This window comes from Rhopalosiphum padi, chromosome 3, assembly GCF_020882245.1.
Source record: "Rhopalosiphum padi isolate XX-2018 chromosome 3, ASM2088224v1, whole genome shotgun sequence".
Lineage (NCBI taxonomy): Eukaryota > Metazoa > Arthropoda > Insecta > Hemiptera > Aphididae > Rhopalosiphum > Rhopalosiphum padi.
This window is the reverse complement of record NC_083599.1, coordinates 17519599-17545871: the sequence shown is the minus strand read 5'-3', so window position 1 is coordinate 17545871 and position 26273 is coordinate 17519599. Positions and strand designations below refer to the sequence as shown.

General features: G+C 26.0%; 1 protein-coding gene across 1 annotated transcript; it reads right to left on the bottom strand.

The window, feature by feature from the left end:
* Nucleotides 1-30: 30 nt before the first annotated feature.
* LOC132924374 (histone-lysine N-methyltransferase SETDB1-B-like) lies at nt 31-24664 on the bottom strand. The gene is made up of 5 exons (XM_060988654.1): nt 24494-24664; nt 5706-5828; nt 2182-2283; nt 681-1806; nt 31-621 (listed from the first exon to the last, which is right to left on the bottom strand). Exons 2-5 carry the CDS (start codon nt 5820-5822, stop codon nt 221-223), a joined length of 1746 nt encoding a protein of 581 aa, XP_060844637.1. The 5' UTR covers nt 5823-5828; nt 24494-24664; the 3' UTR covers nt 31-220.
* Between the last annotated feature and the right edge of the window lie 1609 nt (nt 24665-26273).

The window sequence follows — 26273 nt, the reverse complement described above, 5'->3', positions numbered from 1 at the left end:
TAATAAACTAAAATTGTATAATATTTATAATATCAAAATTAGTTATACATTGGTGTATTACTATTGTTAGTAAATCTTAAAACTAAAAAACATTATTTACATTCCGGCAGAAACGGGTTTGAAGATAATATGAACTATGTTATAATGTTATCATTATGTCATATTAATTAAATACCATCAAAATTCACAGCTTAGTTTTTCTTAAATAACAGTTATACATTTAGAGAAGTCTCTTTTTACATTTATCTGAATCACAATAACAAGCCACTTTTTTTCCTGGTATACTTCCTATCTCATAACCATAATCCCAAGTAAGTTCTGTTCCTGCTGGTATGTATTGTTCCGAAAAATACGATATCCATGGAAAACGTAAATCGTGCGTGTCCACAAATACATTTTGTACAAATAAATTAGGATTACACGAGTGATTGAAATATCGTCCAATGTTGCCTCTATATTTTGCATTTATGGTATACACGCTATTGCAATTATCATAGTAGTTACGTACTGATTTTCGAGGTTTGTAGCAGTTTCTATTTGAAGGAAAGTACTTATGTTTGAGATTACTAGATTCCAAAAATTGTAATGCATTGTTTGAGGCCAGGTTCTTATCTAAAAAAAAAAAAAAAAAAAAAAGTTTGAATATTAATTATATATATTTGTATATATGTTTTATTTAAGTTTTTGGGAATGAAAATAATTACTATGTATGGCAATTCTATAAAATATATCTATAGTTTTTTCTGACAGTTTTTGAGATTTAGTGTTTTGTTCACTTGAATAAGCATATTCTTCATAATCTTCTTTGCATTTCTCAACTACTTCAATAAAGTCTAAATCTGCCAAGTACTCGTCTCCATGATTTTTACCTTGTTCTGTGGCATTAGTCTCTGTTAATATATTTCCAACATAACAACATATATAAGTTCCTTGTGGTATATCATTTAAACAACGTACGCCCCAACCTTTTTTCTCTGTCTTAAACAACTGTAAGTTATTAGGTATCGGTTGTTGTACAACACGATTTAAACACAAACTGTTGCATTTGCATGTCTGATTGCACTCATAAATACCAGTTGGTACATTTTCATACAATCGTCGATAAATATAACCGGCATTTGGATCTTTTTCAAGGTCTGGCATATTATCTTGTCCGTTTATTGTACTCTGCCAACAAGCACATTTTGATTTATCTTGACAATTATCTGTGCAATCACATCCGCATAGAAAATCAGTATCCACATTTATGTTGACACCGGCTGTTGCTTGTCTAGTAATCGTATACTTAATTTTTGGTGGCAGTTCATCATTAATACTATTCACACAAGTTATTGGTCTAAATTCCAATCCTTCAGATAAATCGTCCAAAAACTTGATAGGTTTTAAAATATGATATTTGGCCAATGGGTTCACAGAGCTATTAAAATCAAATTGGTCGATTGTCATTTTGCTTTTAGTCGTTACAAGATAGTGCAACATTTCATTTATATTTTGAATAGAAACTCCACAGGGAGTTTCATAATATGTTATCGATTTTTTAACATCATATCCGTTTGTTGTATGTCTTTTGAAACCAAAATATAATGGTATTGCCAACATATTAATTTTTTTTGTTTTACTCTGGTCATAGTCAGTCCATTCTACGCAAGAATAATTACACTTGTGAATTGCATATGTTTTTGGTCTTAGAATGATTTTTGGTAAAGACAAGGTATATTTAGTTTGACGTCGTACATTTTTTATTTTTACTGGTTTAGTTATGTCTCCAATTGGGGTGTTTTTAATATTTATACGTTGTATCGCATCGTCCATATAGCCGTTCCCACATGAATTTTTCTTAAATACATTTTTTACTATTCTATGGTTTGTTTCATCTTTAGTTTTATTTGAGCAACTCTGTTTAGATTTAGTTAAATGTACATGAATCTTTGATTTGTGCTTTCGCTTTACTGTTGACGGACAAAATTTTGAAAACTTACTATTACATGATTCTTCTTTGAATTCTATTTTATTGATTGAACTATCAGTTGTAATGTCATTCAATTTACATTTATAATTTTTGGTGTGCTTAAAAGTTTCATTTTCTTTAATTACTTTAATTCCAGTAATAGCGTTTTTGCCATGTACTGAAATATCTATAGGAGTGCTTATAGAATCTTCATCTTCTTCTGATTTAACGATAGAATATGAACCATAATTAAAAGACAAGCTTTCTGCAGCTTTAAATTCCATTTTATGACGTTTAGTATAATTCAAACATTTCCTTAAACAATGCACACATACCTATAAAAAAAAAAAGTAAAATCAAATTTTTAAGTAATATTTAACAAACAATTCACAATATGATTTTTATAGATATATGTTAATTTATTGTTATGCTGAGTTACCTAATTCATTTTTTTATTACCTACACGAGTTGTGTTTTATGCAACAATGGTTATGTAAATTGTGTGTGGTCGATACTTTTAAAATAAATGGTATAATAGTTGTTATCATTTATATCCTATTGCCAGGGATGTGTAACTTAAAATTACTATAATGCTCATTTTTAGAACTTGTATATCTAACAGACCAGAGAGCATAGAAAGTAAAAGACCAGTCAACACAATTTAAAATGTATAAATAATATTAATTGCTTATATTTATTTGTTTTATAATATGAATAATGAGGATTTTCAATGTACCAAATTAAATTAGAAGATCTATTATTAACTGTTTTTTCCTTTTTGCTGACAATCTAAAGATATTTTTATAATTTAATTCATCTTTGGATTGTCTTTATTTCAAGAAGATTTCATAATCATTCCATAATAAACTGAACCAATAATCTTGAGTTAAAACTCAATAATTTAAAATGTTGTTCAATGCCATTTTGTAGAATTCGAGAATGTAGTAAGTATTCATAGTGTAATGTACTAATATATAAATCATTTTACTCATAATGGTAATCCCTTGTTCTTTTTGGCATTCAGATTCTTGATATGATGTTTGATTGTAAATTAAATTTTCATGCTTATTAGGATAAAATTTGTTGTAAAAACTTAACAACTTTAAGTCTAATTAGAAGAATTTTTAATGAATTTGAGTGTGTAATGATATCTATAAAATCTTTATATCGTGCCTTTGAGTTGATCTATTTTGGAGTAGAGCTATTGTTTGGTACCTGGTTACTTACTACTATATGAATAAAGTATAACGAGTCAAATGAAAATGTTTTAACTTAGCAGTATTTAAATTAAAAATTGATCACTGACCCCATGACTATAATTTTTATTTTTATCAAGTATATTATTAATTGTATTACAGAATCATTAATTACTGATATAGATAAACTTTAAATTTCTATTTCGTTATATATATTTATTTTTCATACTCATATAAAATACCAATGCAAAAAAAAAAATCAGCCATTAAACTTAACAATGAGTTATTTATCCATACAAGGATATATTAATATAATAAGTGTACCTAATAAGAATCCACTAATCCCTATTAATATACGTATGGTGACAGCAACAACTGCTGTCGCGGGTTTAACAAATAAAAAAATATTGAATGATATGATTGTCTGAAAATTATTCAAAACATACACTTTAAAATTAATTCAACCAATATTGTCACATTTAAAATGCATTTTATTTTAAAAAAAATTTTACTACATGTTATAATATTATGTTAAATTTTCATACAAATATATAATTATCTGTTTGTAATTTTGTATCAAGTTTATTGATTTTTTTTTTTTCAATTACTGAGTTTTTATTGTTTAGATCTTAAAAAATATAATACATGTATTAGAAATTAATTAATTTTTTTTTGTACTTTAATGTATATTTTCTTCATTACTTCATTATATTATTTGTTGTTGTTCTATATAATGCTATACAAAAAATAAATTTGTAATTAAAATATTTTCCCATAATAAAGAAATTATTATAACATACCTATTAATACTGCCTTTAAAAATTCAAATGTAAAAGTATGACATATGTGATTAAATTTTAGAAAGATAATATCTATAATTAATTTAAAACTCATCAATTTCATTAAATTGATTTTTTTTTTTCAATGCAAAAGATGATGGTGATATTATTATTATTTAATGTCAAAATAAAAACAATTTGAGAAATCCAGTAGGTAAATAGATTTGTATATTTTTATTTTTATTTCAATAAAATTCATTGTATGGTACAACATAACAAATAAAAAAGTTGTCTACGTCTTACACGTGTAAGTAGTTTTGATATTTAAGTGAAATGACCTATTATAAAATTTAAAGGTAAGATTATATGTATAATAAAATGTACAGTTATAAAAAGATCATAACTTACTTAAAAATAACAATATCAATAAAAGGCTAAGTGAGGCCCTGAATAATAATCTTACCTTTAAATTTTATAATAGGTCATTTCACTCTAATATCAAAATTAATAGCACAATATTTAAACTGGTGAACGAAAATTTGCTATGTCGCACATGTTAGACGAAGACAACACATGTGGGTTCTACGTCCTCTTAATAAATTTTAATAAAATCAGTCGTTTCTTTACTCTATTCACACAATATAAAGGACTAAATTGCCATTTGTTATAACGATTTAAAATATCAGAAAAAAACAAAATACAAATCACCAAAACTTCTTCACATTGATAAATACCTAACAGAATTTTAAGAATCAAATGAATCATAAAAATCTTTAAAAAATAATACAAAATTTTATGTATTTTGTCAACTTAATACAATTTACAGTATATGTTTAATTGTTGTACAAATTGTCTTTATTTCACTTATAATAATATAGTATACAGAATATAATTAAAAAAATATATATATATTATATTTTTTCTATTGGAGGGTAGGAGGAGGATGGTTAAATACCATATGATTTTATGTATAATCTTTGCTATATCCTAATATTATGCTTTACTTGAGTTAATTTTTAACACATAATTCAGAGTTATTAATTTGTTTACATAACTTTTGATCTTGATGGCTTTATTTATTTATTGTTAGGCCGATGCTACTTGATACTACCATTGCCATATCAGCTCCAACCACAAGTTTAATTTTTCGAATTTATGTCCATATCGTTGAATGGCTATTAGTCTATATCTAGTTCTGTGTTCATTGTTTAACATGGCTTTAAAGACAGACAATTCATGTTTGTAATAGAAATAAGAGACTTTTATAAAATTACCTACAGACAATAATAATTAATTTGTGGACTTTTTCTGTCAAATTTTTTATTTGGGGATTAAAATAAAATCACTCATATTTTGCACTTGACAAAAACATAATGTAATATTAAATTTAAAAAAATGTAGATGGGTAGTTTTATTTATCTTATTTAATAAATTACTTTTATTTTAACAATGTTAATAATATTTCCAATATTAATATTTTTCTATTTTTATTTTTATTTTTTTTTAAAAATAACCATTTATTACAATTTATAATCAAACATCATACAATTTCTATAGTTTATCTACCTCCTATAAGCAAAGCTTGTGTTGGGGGTAGAGAGTTTTATTAATTATAATAAAATAAGAATTAATAAGTAACAACCAGTTGCTCACAGCTAGCTACAATAGCCCCCTGAGAAAAGTTTTGATATTTTGCCAACATATCATCACTAGTCAATACTCAATATACACTATTAAATTCAAAAGTTAAGCAAAACAATTATCAATTATTTTATAATGTACCTTTAGGAATCGTCTATATGTAACATTGAAGTGATCACACACCATTCTGGTCGCTTCTTTCAAGTCTTTGACTGATTCACAAATTGGGTTTAAACAGTATTGATTTTTTGAAGCCATGGCTACCTGTAATAAAAATTGTAATTTTAAAATAAAATAAAATCGTATATTATGTGGTATAGTTGATTGAAATGCAAATTGTATTTGTGTGGGATAAATTTGTGTGTACCCTGGAGCAAAATCATATAAGAATAACATTTTTATACAAAAACACAGTTCATTATATCTATTGGAAAATTGTCAATTTGTATTGCTTTCATTTAATTTATTTATAAATTGTGACAAAATATAAAACGACATTTAAAAAATCAAGTAGTAGGTAGTTAAATATTATGTAATATTATTTTATACTGTTGTTATTCGATAACCATGCGTACCCCAGTACAAACAGTACAGTGAGATTTGAAATTTTTAATATTCAAGTATATTACGTACCCTGCTACAACTATGAAACACAAAAAAGACTGGCGTCGTGGAAATAAAAAAAGATCATTTTAACAAAAGAATATTCAGTTCTTCTTATTATTATTATTGTTTATTCAAAGATTTGTGATCAAAAATAAATACTGCAAAATAATATACTGGCCGGACAACCGTGTTACTCGAATCGTGGTTATGGCGGTCACCGTAAAATTCTCACGAAGAAAACTAAAAAGTAAGATTAAAGCACCTTTAAAAAATTGAGACGCAACTAGTTGATGGTGATAGCTGACCTGATTGATAGATGTTTTAGATATGACATCAGAGAATGTGATGGTTGTACCTTGCGCGTAGTACTACGAACAACAAAGCTGTAATGTTCTATCAGCCGATCAGTAGGTAACGTCAAATTGATAAAATATACGTAAATCAAAAAACTCATGTGAAAAGTCTTAAGTCTATGACATAGGTACACGGGTAAGTACGGGAACACGGGAAAACTGAAGTAAAATTTGTTGGATTAATATACAACTTCAAAACATGAGACGATGTATGTATGTATGTTTGTGAGCAAACGCAAAATTCCGTGAAATCATTAAACTGTTATCACTAACTTTAATATATTAAATAGGTATGTTTTATTCTTAAAATGAGTACTTGTTGTATGTTTTATTATGTTTACCTATACAACAAATATATTAATTGTGTAAATAATGAGCAAAGTATAATAACTATTTAAATATTTAAGTATTTATAAAAAAGTTAATAGATTAAAACAACTCGTTCTTTTTTTCTGACATTAAATAAGGGGAAAAATATTAGTATTTATTTAACTAAAATACCTAAATATTGAAAATTAGCAACTGCTCATTTTATACCTACCTAATGATAATTGACGCGTTCAAAGAATAACATTTATTGTGTTTCAATGATTTACAATAATATTCAAACATAAACTCACTGTAGTTATTCAGTCGACTTTGGTTTTAATGCTTAAAATGTCAACTTTATTTAAACAAATCGGCTTATTCGATTCTGAGATCAAAAACATTTGATACTTAAAAAAAAAATATACAAATTGCAGTACGCACGTGTACACTGATAACTGAACGGACTAAACATTTTAAAGTCATATCAATCCGAATTTATTAGATGGAAATATTTCGTATAATCTTTTAGAGAAAACATACAGTACATTAATATACGGCACTTATTCTTATCATACCAATTACTCCGCCTGTACGTATTATAGTTGGAGAAAAATAATCACATCAACGATATAATAATAGTCGAGTAGAATTGTACGAAAAATACGATAATTATTGCTATAAACCAATGGCTTCAATTCAGCATAGGCGGTGCTTGATAAATTTAGTTGGACTCAATTTATTTTATTTTAATTTAAATAATATAACGAAAATAAATGAAATATGGAGATGAATTTTTAGTTTTTACTATATTTTACGTGTTAACTGTTTTCCTAATATTATCAAAAAACTGTTTATTTTCTCTCCATTTCTCCAGCAAAATTCGAGTTCACTAGAACTTTTGTGTTGTTAGCTTTAAAATCGAAATGAATTGACTTGTAATCAAGTTTAAAGGTAAGAATTATAATATATTGTATAATATGCTTTTATTGATATTTTAACCTAATGATGTGAGTTATAATAGGTAATATGAAATATATTACACGTTTAAAATTAAAAATCTATGTAAAAACTTATGAGATTTTCAAAATAACACGAAGGTTAGATAAGATGAATAATCGATAAAATAACTATAATATCAAATTTAACAGCACAAAATTGGTTAGGTTAAGAGAAAATGAACAGTACACTGACATCCTATTTAGTATTTATTATATTTCCCTATAACTATATAGATGATAATAGTGAATATCTATCTGACTTCTAGAATACGTATTATTTTCTAAGGTGAAATTGCCAGTCTATGAAAATCGTGATTTATTAAGCAGTGTAACTTAACTTAAGAGGACGTTATATCCGCATGTGTTGTCTCTGTCTTACTAATGTATATCATAGCAAATTTTCGTTCAGCAGAACACATTTCGTAATGTTAGCTTTAATTTTAGAGTAAATTTACCTATTATCAAACTTAAAGGTAATAATGTTATCTAGGGCATTTCATAGGCTTTTATTGGTATTTTAATTTTTAAACGAGTTACGAGCATTTTAAAGTTTTAATATTTTACATAACCATAACTCACTTAAAAATTAAGATATCAATAAAAGCCTAAGAGATGTCCTAGATATTATTCTTACCTTCAAATTTGATAATAGGTAAATTTACTCTAATATTAAAGCTAACATCACAAAATGTGTTTTGCTGAACGAAAATTTGCTATGATCTACATTAGTAAGACAGAGACAACACATGCGGGTATAATGTCCTCTTAAGCTACACACGGAAACATAATCTAACGTAGTAGGTAAGTACATACTGCATAGAGACGACTCATGACTGTATTCAAATATTCTGTCACCACCCGTATACCGCTGACTTTAATTTCACTTTTCAATATATCTTTTAAAATTTATTTCGACTTGAGATGTATAATTATGTGTATTTTTTAGATAAATTTATTGTAAAATTTGTATTTTTTATTTAATTCCAAATTTCAATAATTACTAAATGTACTAGTGTGTTTAAAACTATTTAAGAGAAATTTAATTTATACCTTAGATAACATACTTTTATGGTCAGTATAATGACTACTACAAAAGTACTAATACTATTGTCTATTACTATAAATGTAATAATTTAATAATTCACTAAAATTCAATGTGGAACAAGTGAACAATTATGAGCTTCAGCTAAATTATATTTAAATGGACTATTAATTTTTACATGTATACAACTCGATTATTTATGGAGAAATTGAATAGCTAGTTAAAATCAATAATCTAAAAGCACTAGTTATAAATAACACTGATCTTATATACATATTAAATTTACTATATGTATTATGTATCATGTATGGCCATATCGGTATATACGGCTACCCATACATGTGGGTGCATAAATTACTCAAGACAATACACTACATCGTTATTTAAATTGATGATTTTTAAAAACAGTTTGAAGTCGTATATAATGATATAAACGTCTGTCTCCGCAGTGGGTGTTACTTTCCTAAAGGTTTCTCTATAATGTCGGGTTTTCGGTAGATGTTTTACCTGGTTCTATATTCCCATGTTAAAGCATACAATCCATTCGCCCCCCATGACTACCTCACTGTCGTACACATGAGACAGCGGTCCATTAACAACAATACCTTATTATGCGCCCGAAACCTGTTTAAATGAAAACGGCGGAATTGCAGATAAAAAGAGTTAAAGAAATGATCGTCTTTTATGTCATTAATAATTTTATTGAAATTTGGTATTTTTTGTTCGTATTTAACAATTGCTTTTTGGATGACATATTTTCCAATCGTGATTTATTTATTATGCCTATTATACACGTGTCCACTATAATATGTTAAGTTAATAACACCTATATATACAACTAAGTTTTTTATACTTATACCACTTATTAGACTGAAAAAATACAGGAATTATGTATCATTCTTTCATTTACTATTTAGTGAATTATACTTGTAACAGTATTTGTTATAGTACCTACTACCTATAATAATTTACAATGGCATATTTAGGATTTATTTTATTTAAAGCTAATCAAACTAATAATTGGACTAAAGATTTTATGTCTAGAGTAATTCATTTTGTATATTATGATCGATATTAACGATTGATGATTGTGAAATGTTGTACTAGAATTAAATTCAAGCATTAAATTTGCTAATAATAATAGTATAATAACACTACGTATAGGTATAATGCTGGATTGCATAAATACAGTTAATTGTTTACCGATTTTTAATGAATTTAATCGAATTAATTTATAATTATGGGAAAATTATAAATAATGTTTAAGGATAATCACTTTAGCTCACTATATACTTGATTCGTTATTAAACATTTAGTAATTGTTTATATATATGGGAATTAAAATTATGGAAATCAAATTAATACTTATTTTATGTATATAATACTATTTTTACTTCACGTCATTTATACTAAATTGTAAATTATAAAATATGATTAACGTAAGTGGCGTGGTGAGCATAATTATTCGAGCCATACAAGCAAAATATTTTAACAATGACCCACCCACTATGACTATATACCCCCTACAACATTATATATAATCTAAAACTGTATGATAATTTATAATTTTCATTAAAGGACCATCAACATTTTAATATAAAAAAATTATATGTTAATTAACTATCATTTATCCACACAAATTTTAATTTTGGAGCTCAACATAAATGTCTAGAGCTAATCAATTGCATTAGACAAACGTCGTTCACCACGCCACTGAATTTAACATTATTAAAAGAACACTATACCTGCATATTGTTGACTTATGGTCTCCGTTAGGTAAGGTTAAGTTACATATTTACGCTCTACAGTTCATATTTGATTAGTGATAATATTTTAATGTATTACTTATTTTAAAGAAAACAACACTTTTTATGGCTGTACGTCGATAGTCGGTTTACTTTGGTGTTTACATTTTTAAGCGAGCCAATAACTATATACCCTTGTAGTGTGTAAAACATTGATAATTTAAATTCAATATGCTTATAATATGATAAAAAATTAAAACATCGTAAAACTTAAACACAGTTAATATTATTAACTTTAAGTTTGTCAAAGTAAATTTACACTTACATTAAAAATGAAAACTCTCGAAACTCGATCTTCTAGGTATATAATACGCCCTGGTAAGACGAGGATAATAAATAAGGGTGTGGCATCCTCAACATATAGAATTAACTTACCAAACAGGTTTTTACGGTGGTTCACTCCGTGGTTTGAAAACAGTAACAATATATAACAGGTAATATTCATAAATTCAAAATTATTTTTCCAAAACTCGACATATTAGTTGTATAGATACACAGTAGGTACACACTATAAGATGATTACTTTTTTGGAGGTTGTATTATTCCATTCGTGTACAAGAAATTTTATAATTAGTATTTACTATATTTTATGTTTATATTTTTATTTCTAAATATTTTATTTCTCAATGATTCGAACAATTTTTTTTTAATTTAGTATAATCACGAATATATTCCAAAGGGTGGTTCTTTATCGACACTCTTTATTTCTAGACCTATTAATGTTTTTGAAAATATTGTTTTACACATTTCCAGTCTAAATAAAAAAATTATTATATATTATATTTTTAAATACTTTTTATCTTTCTATTTTTATGTTTTTTACTTTTTTAAATGATAACATATATTCTTAGTTTCACAGTGGCGTCTCGTGGTTTCTGGTTGTGGAGGAGTGAATTTAAATATAATACCCCGCCTAGTCATAGATATAAGTATATAACAAATTGTCAAATTAAATAGAAATGAAAATAAAAATATGAAATAATGTGTTATGTGACGGACGACCCTAGCAAGTAGGAGTTGTAAAAAACGCGTATATAAGACGGCAGTTGAAATATACACGCATGCACAATGACACGATCATTTATGATCCTTCGATTATTGTTTGACGCTGCCGGTCGTCCGACACTGCTCGTGCTGTATGCACACGTACCCATATGCTCCTGGTATCTGAGAGAAACAAATATAATGTTCGCATACGACAAAATATGCTAAAATATACTAGAAATTTAAAAATTGCAGTTTAAGTAAAAAAAATTTTTTTAAATATGGAAGAATAAGAATATAAATTAATTTTCTTATTTTAATTAATTTTAGTAGGGGGTGCGATCGTCGCGTGGTCCAAGCCACGAGCCGCCACTGACATTCAGATAATTTTATTAATTTTGAATAAAAAGAAAAATGTCAGAAAACTGGAAATTAATTTAAAAATAGAAAAAACAAAAAAAAATAGTGTATAGTATTAAAGAAATATGCATCCTCTTCTCCAATTTTGTTTTCGGTCTTGTTAGCAAATAATAAAATACCATGTATTATGCCTATGATAACTGTTCACCCTCTTAAATGTGCTTTAGACCCACTAATAGACTGAACCATTATTCAAAAATAATCCTGGAATACAACAAGTACATTAAACAACGTTTCGGAATTCAACTAACAAATCTAGAATAACATATATGTTCATAAATCAACAATGTTTCAGTCATTGAATATAGTCTGATAATAAATTTAAATATAAATATTTTTATACTGATAATATATATGTCAACAGTCAACACTATCATACATATTGTTATTTTTCTAATTTGCATAATATTTCTATTTGTATATAGATACTAACTTTATAGGGACGCGTGAATGGGAAAAGTAATAATGCTAGCATTATTGTATTGTAATGTAAATTTAAACTTAGACGGTATTATTTTGTTTAAAAAAGATTGGGTATCTGTTGAAGAATATAGGTGTATAATGTGTCCAGGCTGTATTCAAATAGTGGAAAACGTATGCGGCGGAATCGAGGAATTATAATACACTATTGGTAAAGTACTCGTACTATTGAAGTAAAAAGAAAGCTACAACGTTAAGTAATAAAATAATACCTACATATTTATTAAAAACAAAATGTATAATTACTTTTGTAATTAATAATTATTAATTTTTTATTAAACGTCTTTTACTAACATTAAAAATTAATTTTAAGTTAGAAAACTGATGAAACCGATTTTATCCTAGCTGTTAGTTATGTCCGTCAATCTCATACAAATATACGATACTCGGATACGGGCATGATAATAATTTATAATTACGAAATCATTTTATTAAAAAACGAATTTAAGTTTAAAGTATTTAAAAGTATAAAACAATTGTTATTATCACACATAATGCACGTTTATACAATGTATATAATATTATATTATATACACAATATACACAATGTGCATAATATTATATGTTTTAAAATATGATGGCCAAGTGTTATGTTTAACATCATACCGCGAGTATTTTCAATTTTGTCTATAGTGCAGTATAAAGTCTTGATATTCCGGCACTTGTCTGTCCGGCAACCTCAATAATTCGGCATATATATTTACCATATCGAGCGACTATTTAATTTTTGGACAATTGTTTTAATAATATTATTGGAATTTCAATGAACTTTATAAAATTATCACCTATCAGTGATATTAATTAAATCTACTCGCGTAATTTAATAAAAATATAATGAGAATAAAAACATTTTGATTTTCATCCGATTTCCGTTTAATCATCTGAGCTCTTCGATAGTTGAGTGGTGTATTGGAGGGTATACGGCGCATACTTCTCAATTTTTTTGCTTAGCGTATACTCTCTAAAGTCTAAATAAACGACGATACGCGGGTATACGGCCGTATAGCCCCGTATACCTGTTAGAATTTTCAAAAATGAATAAAATGCACTAAAAATACTACAAAAATAACCTTAAAGCATAAAATTCCCTAAAAATACAAAATAAAAACTGTACTATTAAATTCTATATTTGATGAATTAAATTTCTGTAAAGACGAGCCTCGAATGTAATCGTTAGAAAAAAAGATGCAAATGCATCAAGTTCCGGGCCCTAGCAATCACGATTAGTGCACAAATCACTAAGTTATTGGTAGTTAGTAACCATTTTAATTTCTTAGATTGTACTATTCTTTTAAAGTTAATCTTTGGTCAAAGTGATAGGTATTGATAATTAGAATAAAGATTGTTAGTTAATTCGAGCGAAGCGAGAAAAAAATTTTTTTGATTCAATGTTATAGGTATATCATTGACACCTAAGATCTAGAAGGCGTATACCCACGAATATTTTTAGCAATACACCACTGGATAGTTCAGTTTTCTTAATAATCTGACAGTAATATCGTCCATATGTATCAGATTAACAACATTCTACTGTATAGAAATCTAATGGTTGAGTATCTTAACGGAGTCAGCGGGGGCTCTATGACATTACCCACACACGTGTTTTGAAACTTACTATATGGCACCAGATTTATTAATAAATATATTTTTCTTCTATCGTTTACTCAATAATTTTTAGTAAAAAATCCTAACCTATCCTATATATTACTTATAAAATTTAATGGCAAAAAAAGGGTTGTATACCTATATATAGGTTATATAATATATATATATCAGTGTCGTTGCCAGGGAGCACTTGAGACACCCCTCCCCACCAAAAAAATATGTTTATTTTGTTGACCGCAATATATTGTACAGCATTTTTTTATAAGTTACCTATATCGTTAACCTATTGTTGGTAAAGCTATGAGCCTATGAGCATTTCGCTCACACAATTGCCATTTTCAGAACCACTGGTTTAAATATTATTGGATTTTGACAATATTATATAAATGCTTCCTTGAGTTATTTTCGAAATTGATTATGGAAAAATATTAAAAGTTATAAATAAATTTACAAAGTTATCGGAGTCCAATGTTGCCGTGTACGTAATAATACCGTGTAGTTTAGCTACAGTAGGTTAGTACTCGCCCGTCACTGATCGCCTTACCGTATATTTTATAATTATACCGATTTTATTTTCGGTTTATTATCTTGTTATTTTATTATTATCTTATTATACTATAGCAGTCTAATATTGACATTTGTCAGTACCATGGTATATTTATATGCTCACACGAGTCACACGTGTATTTTAATATGTGAGCGAAACGCTAACACGAATACACGATACTAACGGTGTAAAAATATTAGCGACACTAACGACGGGTTAATATACATATTTATACAATTCAATGTCAATCTATGATAACGATAAATTATTTTTATTCATAAATGCCAAATGGTAATGATAATAATGAATTTTAAATAAAAAAATACATGTGGATCACATTTTTGTTGTGAACGCGATTATACGTACATGATTATATGTACACTGTACTTTTGATTATCCGCGTATAGGGTATAGCGTGGCATCCACGGAAAAGCGAATTCCGCGGATAATCTACAATATTCAAATGAAAATGAAAATCCAATAATTATATTATTAAAACCGTGTGTCAGGCCTAAGTAACGTTAAAATGCATTTAACGTACAACCCCATTATCGGGTATCAATTATCGCATCCCAATTAGACTGATTCATAAAGCCCTAATGCTGTACATAATAGTAATATGTATTATAAAGATAAACATAATTTTTTTTATGTATAATCATTAATTATAAATACTATAGTATACTAAAATGGTTCGTTCCGCAGAAGACCGCCGCCGATAATCTAGAGTGTACTGTATATCATTTAAATTTGTAAAGCTGCTTTATCATGATCTCCTTTATTTTGAACTATACCATTCGTGTAAGGTCAGCTATGACTGATTTTATATTATATATTTGATAAAAATTAAAAGTTATGATCATGTATTCTTGTTAGTGAATAGTAATAATATTCGAACAATTTTTATCGTTTAAATTTTTATTTTATATTAAAATATAGTAATGTATATAGAGCATTTTAATAATTATAATTATAAAATACTTACAGAAGTATGATGGTGTATATTTTAAAAAAATCGTCAGACAACAAAAAATAGAGTCCGTGAGAATGCAGCCTGAGCTTCACGTTTGGATTTGGAATGACAATAAACACTACTAAACAGTAAACACGTTTGGAGCAGGCGAGCAGCAGACAAAAACGATTGACGATACACCCCCGTTTAACGCAAGTCACCATGAGGCAGGATGACACTGCTGTGCGGTGGTCATTATAACAACTACTAAAATCTCCGGCTATACAATACAAGCATATAAAAACGTAAAAACGGTCAATTTTTTTTTTATTTTATTGACCACGGCCACATGTTGACGCGGTATTTTTTTTCGAAAAAACCAAATTTTCCTTCTATTTAACAGCGTAGGTATTTTTAGATTTATATAAATATGCTAGAATGTTCAAGAGACCTTTAGAGGACGTCGTGTCCACATGTGTTGTCTCTGTCTTCACACGTACGACATGGTAAAATTTCGTTCACTAGTTTCAATAGTGTGATTTTAGTTTTGATATTAGATTGAATTGACCTATTATCAAACTTTTAGGTAAGAACATTATCTATATGTTCTCTCGTTGATTTTTTAAAATATTTTAATTTTTAGGTGAATTATGAGCATTTTCAAATATTTAATATTTTTCATACTCATAACTTTTAAAAACTAATACGAAAATCATCGAAAACCCGATTTTTTTAAAAAACTTTATTGATTTATTCTAAGCATTATCTGGACAAAGAAATTTATTTTGACTTTCGAAGATTTGCATTCAAGAATATCTGTTTTTATTAGATTAAATTACTAATATAAATTACACTCTTATGAAGAGTCTTCACTCATAATTATCATTGATCGTCGTCATAGATCTGGTTAGTCATAGCCCATAGGTAGAACGTCATCTAGGCAAACCGTATAGCATACATTTTCAACAGCCAATATATTAAGGTTAATTATTAAATTATTTTTTTGTTTTTTAGATTTTGAGTAGAGTTATAAATGTATTAATTTTACAATAATATGTGTACGTATAAAAAGGTATATGTATGACGATGAGCAGTTGAAAAAATGCTCAGATTTTCTACTTTGGGGATGAGTTCTGGTAACAAATTGGATCTATTGGTACTTCGATGAGTCGAAAATATTAAGTACCCAGTATTTTTCAAAATATCCAGGAAAAAAAATTAAATTAAAAAAAAACTGGAATTTTTACACAAAATCCGTTTTTGACAATATAAATAATTGTTTCTTTATTTTGTTATAACTCAAAAAAGAATAACCGTAAAAACTTAAAATTTTAAAATGTTTATAAATAGCTCAAAAAGAATCAAAATAGTTAGAAAATTAAACTATATGTAGGAAATGCTAACAAATAAATTTGATAAAAATTCCAAGTATCAAAGATTATTTGTTATACCTATTGAATTACAAAAAAACACAAATATCGTTTGAGAGGACGTCATACCCACGTGTATTGTCTCTGTCTTACGAACGTTAGACAGCAAATTTGCGTCCAGCAGATTCAATTTTATGCTGTTAGCTTTAATATTAGTATTAATTTACCTATTATCAAACTTAAAGGTAATAATATTATCTAGGGCATATCATAGGCTTTTATTGATATTTTAATTTTTAAGTGAGCTACGAGCATTTTAAAGTTTTAATATTTTACATAACTATAACTCAAATTAAGATATCAATAAAAGCCTATATAAGATGCCTTAGATAATATTATTACCTTTAAGTTTGATAATAGGTAAATTGACTAATATTAAAGCTAACAGCATAAAATTGAATCTGCTGAACGCAAATTTGTTGTTTTACGTTCGTAAGACAGAGACAACACAGCGTTTATTACGTCCTCTTAAGGAGAAAAATTATTGTTATACGAATGAATGTCATAAAAATTTGAGCTTCAAATGGTCATAAAAAGCTTATGTTACTACCTGAAAAACTTTTTATTTATGTTGTATTATATGTAGAAAATTAATGTGGAATCTTATATATAATTTTTAAATCTGCAGATATAAAAAAAAAATGTATTTATTTTTAATTACAAAACAATATGACAGAATATATTTGAGATAATACAAATTCTGTCAAAATTCATAATTGAAATGCTTATAAAAATGTCATGTTTATGCATATAGTAAAAAATCATACCGGTAAGGCGGTAACATACCAAAGTAACAGTTTTAAGTTCCCCGCGAATAATGTTATTAAATTATGACAAAATAATTAATATCGTTATTAATCGTTTAAATATATGTATATAATATAATGAGATAATGTAAAAAAAAGTTTTGTGCTTTATTTAAACTTACGAAGTAGTTTACGAACACAATATTTACAGTAGATTTACCGAATGTTTATATTACAGAGAAAATCTTGCCTTTTTTTTATTATGACTACAATTTTTTATAAAGAAATGAAAAATGAAGATTGCAGCTTTATGGATTATCCTATGCTTTGCAGTAGGTGTGTATTAGGTAAATTATTGTAGCAATGGATGTATTAAATTTAAATCCAATGATATATTATTATTATTCATATGTATTGAAAATATATATTATATTTTTACATACATGTGAACAACAATTGAGCAGGAACTAATCAGTAAGTATACCATATACCTATTGGCTATTTTATAATCTTTTTTTTATATTGCTGTTAAATTTTTATTTTTCTATTACTAAGTATTACGATAGGTTGATTTAATCTTCCCGAAAACATTATATTATTAATATTTAATTGTTTTAATAATATATATCTTATACTATGTTATATTATAGTTATTAACTTTTAATTTTAAGACAATATCATTTACTGAAAATCAATGTGAGAATACAGATAAATGGTATAAATACTTAATAGGTATTAGGTATTATCTAAAATTAATCTACATATTTTGAAATTTTTATTGGATTTAGTAAAATTCATAACATATGTGAAAGCTTTAAGTTACTACAAATAATATTTTTAAACTACGCAAAATAATAAATCTCGTTAAACAAAATACCTAGTATAGTACTACTACATCCAATTTACTACCAGCAATCACGGCCAACGTTGAAAATAAAAGCATTTTTACTTCCTCAAAGAAGATCACTGATCAATTAGAAAATTTCGTTATGATTTGTATATAATACTATAATAGTGTAGACATAAACGAACATTTTTATAATCTCCGTGAATAATATTTTTGTATTCCAATAATATAATTAAAATCGTTATTCTTCATTTAAATATTTAATTTCGTCCAATTTTGAACTTCAAATTGTTTTTTAAAAAAATGTCAATTATATATTTCTTAGAATTTTTAATTTTAATTTGAACTAATTATAAGGAATAACCTCTATTAAATGTTCAGTTCTTAAAAAATCAATTTGTTTTACCTAACTAGAACATTTTTATTGTTATTTAAAAGTAAATTAAAATTAAAGTTTAAAATTGTATTAATTGTTTATAAATAGCTTAAAAAGAAGAATAAAAAATTCAATGTCAAAAACTGGATTTGCATAAGCATATCGGTATTTCCTTAATTTTTTTTACCGGTTATTTTAAATAATACTTTTTATTTTTGACCCCAAAGTAACAAGATCCAGAAAGCAATTCCAATGTTGTCAATGTTAAAAGTCGGAGCATTTTTACTTTTCCTAAAGATGATGACATACTCGTAGTTACTTGTTATAGACACAAAAAAAAGAAACATTACAAAATGATTACATTCATTGTTCCGCTCAGAATCTAAAACATATCTGTTTTTAACAGTTCTACAATATGCAGTTTATTTTGCATATAATACGGAAGTAATAGGATTATGAATTATAAATTTAAAAAAATAAATAATATACATTAGTATTATAATTCTTATATCGAAAATTCAAAATTCTGGTATGTAGTTATAAATTATAATCGTGCGTTCGCTTACATTTCTGCAATAAATAACTTGTTTCGATCTACATAGTGCGCAAATTGCATAAATATAAACGTTAAGCTATAGAGTAACAAAGCCTCCCCTAAAATATTTATTGCCCCCCCCCCTACTACCCATCCATCACTAAAAAATATTATTATGATGATATATTACGAATTGAGAGTCATTTATTCGTTATGAAAACTAGAATCTTTAAAATTATTTTTCAAATAAAAATAAATGTCGACTTAATCAATATTTTATAAATTAATTTTGGTATCTAGTAATATAAAAAATGGCCCACATAAACACTTATTGAGAACTATCATAAGCAACAAAACATTAAAAAGCTTCATGTAGTGTAAGTAAGAATTAAGTAGTACTGAAGATGTGTATCCAAATTTATATAAATATATTACTACGAGTAGTTTTCAGTATTCCCGTTACTTCAACAACCTGTGAAACATCTTTTTTTCCAATACACGAATAAAACTGACTAAAAACGACAATGAACCAAAAACGATTTTTAAATTCATCAAAAATGAGTAACGAAAGAGACATAACTAATAGACTGAAAACTAAAATAATTATTGATATATTTTTAACGATAAATAGACGTTTCGAAGTAATTTAATATTAGATATGTAATGAGCTAAATGAGCTAATATTTATTTTTTAAATCACAGATATACTGTTATTATATAAACTTTAGTTCATAATACTTAATGATTTATTATTAGGATAGTTAGGGGAGATACCCTTGTAAATCTGTAATATAAAAACAAACTTAACCGCCTAAAAAATAACATACTATATTTATGCTTATGATGGTACGATACCACTGTTTACGCACACATGTGCATTTTTTATGTACCTATTTACAATACATAAAAGTTTTCAGATTAATAATAATTTAATTTTAATACGAAATTTGTAATGAATAATTATTTTTGATTTCTTTATAATTTATAATACATGCAAGTATACAACTATCATAGTATAATGTTTGTAAATATTACTATGTAGAAATAAAATGTTGGACAATTCTGGAGGAAATTGGATTTTCCTAGAGCCTCAATAACTATGGAAAATGATAAAACAATACATTCCTAGTAAAACCTTAAATTTTCAAAAATAAAAAATATTTATAACTAAAATAATTTAAAAATAGAAAAGTAGACCTATCTACCTGTGCACAAATTTCAATTTGTTGCGGAGTGAAAGCCCTACATTTGCCATACGTAAATTTTAAAATTATAATAATACAGTATGAATATGACTGATTTTTTCACTGACACCCAAAACTTACAGCGTATGTTAATGAATAATGATAATTTATCGTTATTTATTTTATTTTGTTTTTGGTATATTGAGTTCTAAGTAATTTTATATGATGTAGTTAAAATATTCATTTCAAAACACGAACAGTGGACACTTGTTACTGGTATATATTTAAAATAAATGATAATGAATAAAAAATAGATAAATTATACATCAGTCCTCGAGCGGAAGCATGTTCAGTTGTCAAGTGGTCTAAAAGTTTTATTTAAATAATTTTATAAAATAAGTTTGATTTATCAAAAAATTATATAAACAAATCGAAACTCAGGCAATTATTAAATAATCTTGAATAATCAAGAGCTCTAAAAATTATTAAGCCGTTTCAATATGAATAAGAAAAATACACATACATTTTTTACTGATCAAAAATATATTATCAAGATTATTTTTTAAGAGTGATAGTGATAGATCAAGCAATTATATAAAGTAATTAAAATTTTGAACAATTTAGAAATGAGAAAACTTTATATTTTTATAAAATATTAAAATTTATAATTTATTAAAAGTTAAAACATTACGATCATCGTTATAATAATAGCATTTTATTAAAGGACGATTTGTAGTTAAAATGGAATTCAACTTTTTGACGAGTTAAAAATATTTTTTTTTAATACTGAACAAATAAAAGACTCTTATTGGGAGTCTTGAATCTACGTGTAGTTAATTTCAGAGCAAATAACTACTTTAAATTGTTTTACCGAAAATCAGTTTTATCTGCATGTTATTATATTTTTTAATTAAATAAGTAAATTTGTATATAATAGATCAATAAGTAGCGATCGATGAATTATAAATTTATAAATAAGTAAATAAAAAAAAAACATGTTGTTTATACGATAAAATTATTTTTTATTTATCTATATTTAAAATAATTTATAAAAAAAACATAGTTTTAAATTGTAATTAGTTTGATACTTACCTAATTTTTCATGTTATAAAATTATTGTTATATGTAAGTATATACTGTAATAATTTAAAAATAGAACTAAAAGAATTAAAGAAATATAAATTTAAAATAAAGTTAAAAAGTAAAAAATTTAAATGATGAATTTTATTTTAGTAGTTTATAAACCCAGTCCGTTGAATATTGTAGAAATAATATAATATACTATTATGAAATCTAAATTAACTTTTGTCACAATCCTACATGTGATGTGTTTCGTATAATTTATTCTCTAATTATTATTAATTATATTTGTTTTGATATATTGTAATATATTTTGATTGCTTATTTTTATGTTAGTACATAATATATAATTATAATGATTTTACAAATAGTTTTATTTTCATAACAAATGATAGATATATACCTATAATCATTACTCTATGCCTATTATCTATATTATGTTATATATTATATATATTAGTAATCTCTTAAGATTTAACTAAATATTATATTTTTATAATAAATATGTTGATTTTTATAATGAATAATATGAGTGTATATTATATAATTATAATATATATATTTATCCTTATAAATCTATTTATGTTTTATAAATTCTTTAAGATTTTATTAACGTTTTAATTTTACTAGATATGTAAAAATGTTCGTATTTAATGTTTTTTTATTCTTATAGAAAAATATAATATAAGATAGGTATTTAGTTTTTGTAAAATTTACTTGATCTAGATCAGTTCTCAGTTTATTTTTAAAAAATAAACTGACCTTCTGTTGAGTGCCACTTGGTACTTAAAGTATTATAACGTAAAAATATAAAGAGGAAAGAAATATAAATTTAAAAATAAAGTTAAAAGGTAAAAGGATCACAGGCTTCTTAGTAATGGGCCCAGGTCTTCCTCACTCTTAAAAATGCTAAAAAAATAAAATCAACCACATATTAATCTCAGATTTACGCTTTTACCTTTCTCCTGATGTTCGAAAAGCTCTCGAGGTCGTGTATTCGAGAATATAGGCGATTGTGGAGGTAACACGTTTCCACCAAAACTGTATCTTTCCCCTTTCCACCAAATGAGATCCACCTAACTTAACAACGTTTTTACCAAAACAATTTGTATACTACTCATATTATATTTAAACATTTTAAACCTTTAGGCTTTAATACAGTAATAAGTTTATTTGACGTACTAATGCTATGCTGGGTTAAAAAAATGATATATTATGGTATAGGATACTTCAAGTATTATATATATAGTACTCATATATATATATATATATATATATATAATTGGATGATATATTTTTTTAAATTGTAGAATATACTTTTCATTAGTTTTTCGGATTGATGTAAAATGTATATATACACATATAAATATAATCAATGTACTTGTTACGAATGTTACGTGTAGATATCAATATTGTCAGATCATATTATTATATATATATTATATTATATCAATATTCAATTATATTCGTAACTCGATATTGTTATCGGCCTAGCCGGTCTAGGGTACCGACGGGTTTTTGATTTTATTATTATAGTCAGTCGCGAAAAGTATTTAAACTCGTAAAAGTGCTGACTCCGCTCTTGAAATATAATTAAAAGCATTTTAATAAACCTTTAATTACTTATATTATTTCATAACAACAAAACTAATTATTTATTTTATTCTATACACCATACGGTCCACTAATACTAAATCCTATAACCGGTGTAATTTTATCACGGCAACAGTACCTACTACCTATATTGTATATTTGTATATTGTACGTTTATCATATTTGATTGTATGTTATATCGTTGACGTACTTCTTACCTTTAATGTTGATTAACCAAGATAATACTTTATGAACAAGTGAAAAAGTTGCACAGTTTAAATTGTACATTACATAATAGTGTGCGTTAAAATAAATTGTGTTACCTATGCCTTTTAATATAAGCGTAGATACAATTGTTTTGGTGAAAACGTGGTCAATACTTTTATTTGGTGGAAATGGATATTGGTGTAAAAGGGTAAGGTATACTTTTGGTGAAAACAGGTAACGGTGGAAAAGGGAAAGGTCCACTTTTGGTGGAAACGGGTATCGCCCGCGATTGTAACCTATGCCCGAGGCAAAAAAATATTCAAAAGATCTATTGTAAACTCGGGTTGTGTTTTTTTCAGGTAAAAATTATTGACGTGTAATATCGACCGGAATAAAAATGAAAATATAATTTTCATTATTCCCCTAAAAATTAATTTCATTTTTTCATATTATAATTTATGGTATAAAATTCGTAAAAATGTTTCAATGTTGTATTCGATTTGCGTATTCAGTACAAAAAATATCAGTAAAATTGTTAATGTACAAAAATGTAAAAATATAAGTAAAATTGTTAAATTATTATATTTATTGGTCAAAATTATCGCGCCGAATTTACCTTTTTATGATCTTGAATTTCTGGGCCGTATTTACAACCTACCTATTTTTAATAGTTATAATTTCCGGGTCGAGTTTACAACAAAAAATGTTAACCGCGGGCACAGTTTACATTTGCCCGGATATATGATCATTCATCAAATACTCCTTATAATTTAAAATATATGAATAATTTATAATAATAATATAAAGTATATTATTATCACACGCCTTACCTGACTCGCAGCAGTTTAAATATATTTATGTTATGTAGTGATATATTAAGGTGACACAAATCAAGAACTTTTTGAACAGTCTGAACACGTGAATTTAAATAAATACAAAACTGTCTTAGCTCGTCGAAAAGAGACTCAGTTGTCGATCGTAGGATCTGGTGTTGACTGTTGATAGATGTTTCTAATGTGACTGACGCGCATGCACTGATGCACTGATAAAAAAGACGACGTAGTCATGTCGGTCAGAGTAGCTGGTGTCCCCAACAAAAGCAAAACGCCTCTGTGTTTCTAAAAACCTTGGTCGGCGCATCCTATCCATTGTTTGCTTATTCCTAAACGGCACCCGCCGAAGAAGGTTTTACGAACAGGTTAACTACAAACTGCTGACGGTAATACCGGTATTTTCAAATTTAAAATTTATAAAACAGAATACCGAAAATATCGAAAATACTGAAACATTATATATCAAAACTAATTATATATATTATGGTATTTTACGAACTAAAAATAAAACAGGAGCTCATTGAAAACGTTATTGACAAGTTTTCGTCGAATAAAATAACACATATGGATATAGAAATTCGAGATACATACCTTTTTTGCAGGTATTTAGCATTTATATAGATACCTATTACATAATTAAATCTATTATATAAAATATAATTTATATTATGTTTTTTTTTTATGAAAACTAATAAAAACGACCTAAGCTACATATACAATATTCTGTAAAGGCTATAATAATGCTGTTAAGATCAACATGTAAATTTATTTTTATGTGTGGACTAGAAATTAATTGATCATTTCAAAAAATGTCCAATATATTAAATATTAAATTTAAAGCACTATAATAAGTTAATAAAATTTAACATAAATCATAATAACAACAAATTATTAAATTAATATAAAATAAAAATCGTAGAAATAAATAATAGTATGTAAGTATACATATTTAAATATTTTTAAGCCTTTTGGGAATTCAAATTATTTTTTTCTTAATAACTTTTAGATTCTGAACGGAGTAATGAATGTATTGATTTTACAATGATGTATGTTTTTTTTGTGTCTACCATCACGTTTAAGAGTAAAAATCATGCTTTGATTTAAAATTTAAAATTCATCTAGTTGGTATTTTGGGGGGTCAAAAGTAAAAAAATTCCAGTAGTTTTCAAAAGCGTCAGAAAAACCATGAAAAAATAACGGAAAAACGGGAATTTTTACGCTTAACCACTTTTCGACAAATCGATTTTTTGATTTTGCTGTAACTCAAAAACAAATTATTGTAATTGTAAATACTTGAAATTTTCACAAAATGTTTAAATTAGCGTTTCTATTTACGATTAAATTTTCAAAATATTTTAAGCTATACTTATATATAGACAATTAAAATTTTCGAAGTTTTTTTTTGAAATGCCTATAAAAAAATTTGGCAATCCAAAAAATCTTTAAAATTCATTACAAGGTTTATTATAAATTGTACTTATCGTAGTAAAAAAAAATCAAAAATCTTTAGTCACAATTTTTGTTTATAAGCATTTAAAGTTTAAATATTTACAAAATATATCAAAATCGTAAAAATTTGCAAGGAATTTTGAAGTTGAAAATTCGTAAAATGTTAGTGATTTATACATTTTACCTAATATAAGGTTATCCATAAGTTTACCTTCAAGTAACTGTAAAAAAAAATTCTAGCGTCAACATAAAAATTAATTTATGAGCGTGTGAAATTTAATTTTTTACAAAATCGCGTAAAATAACGATATATTACAATTTAAATATA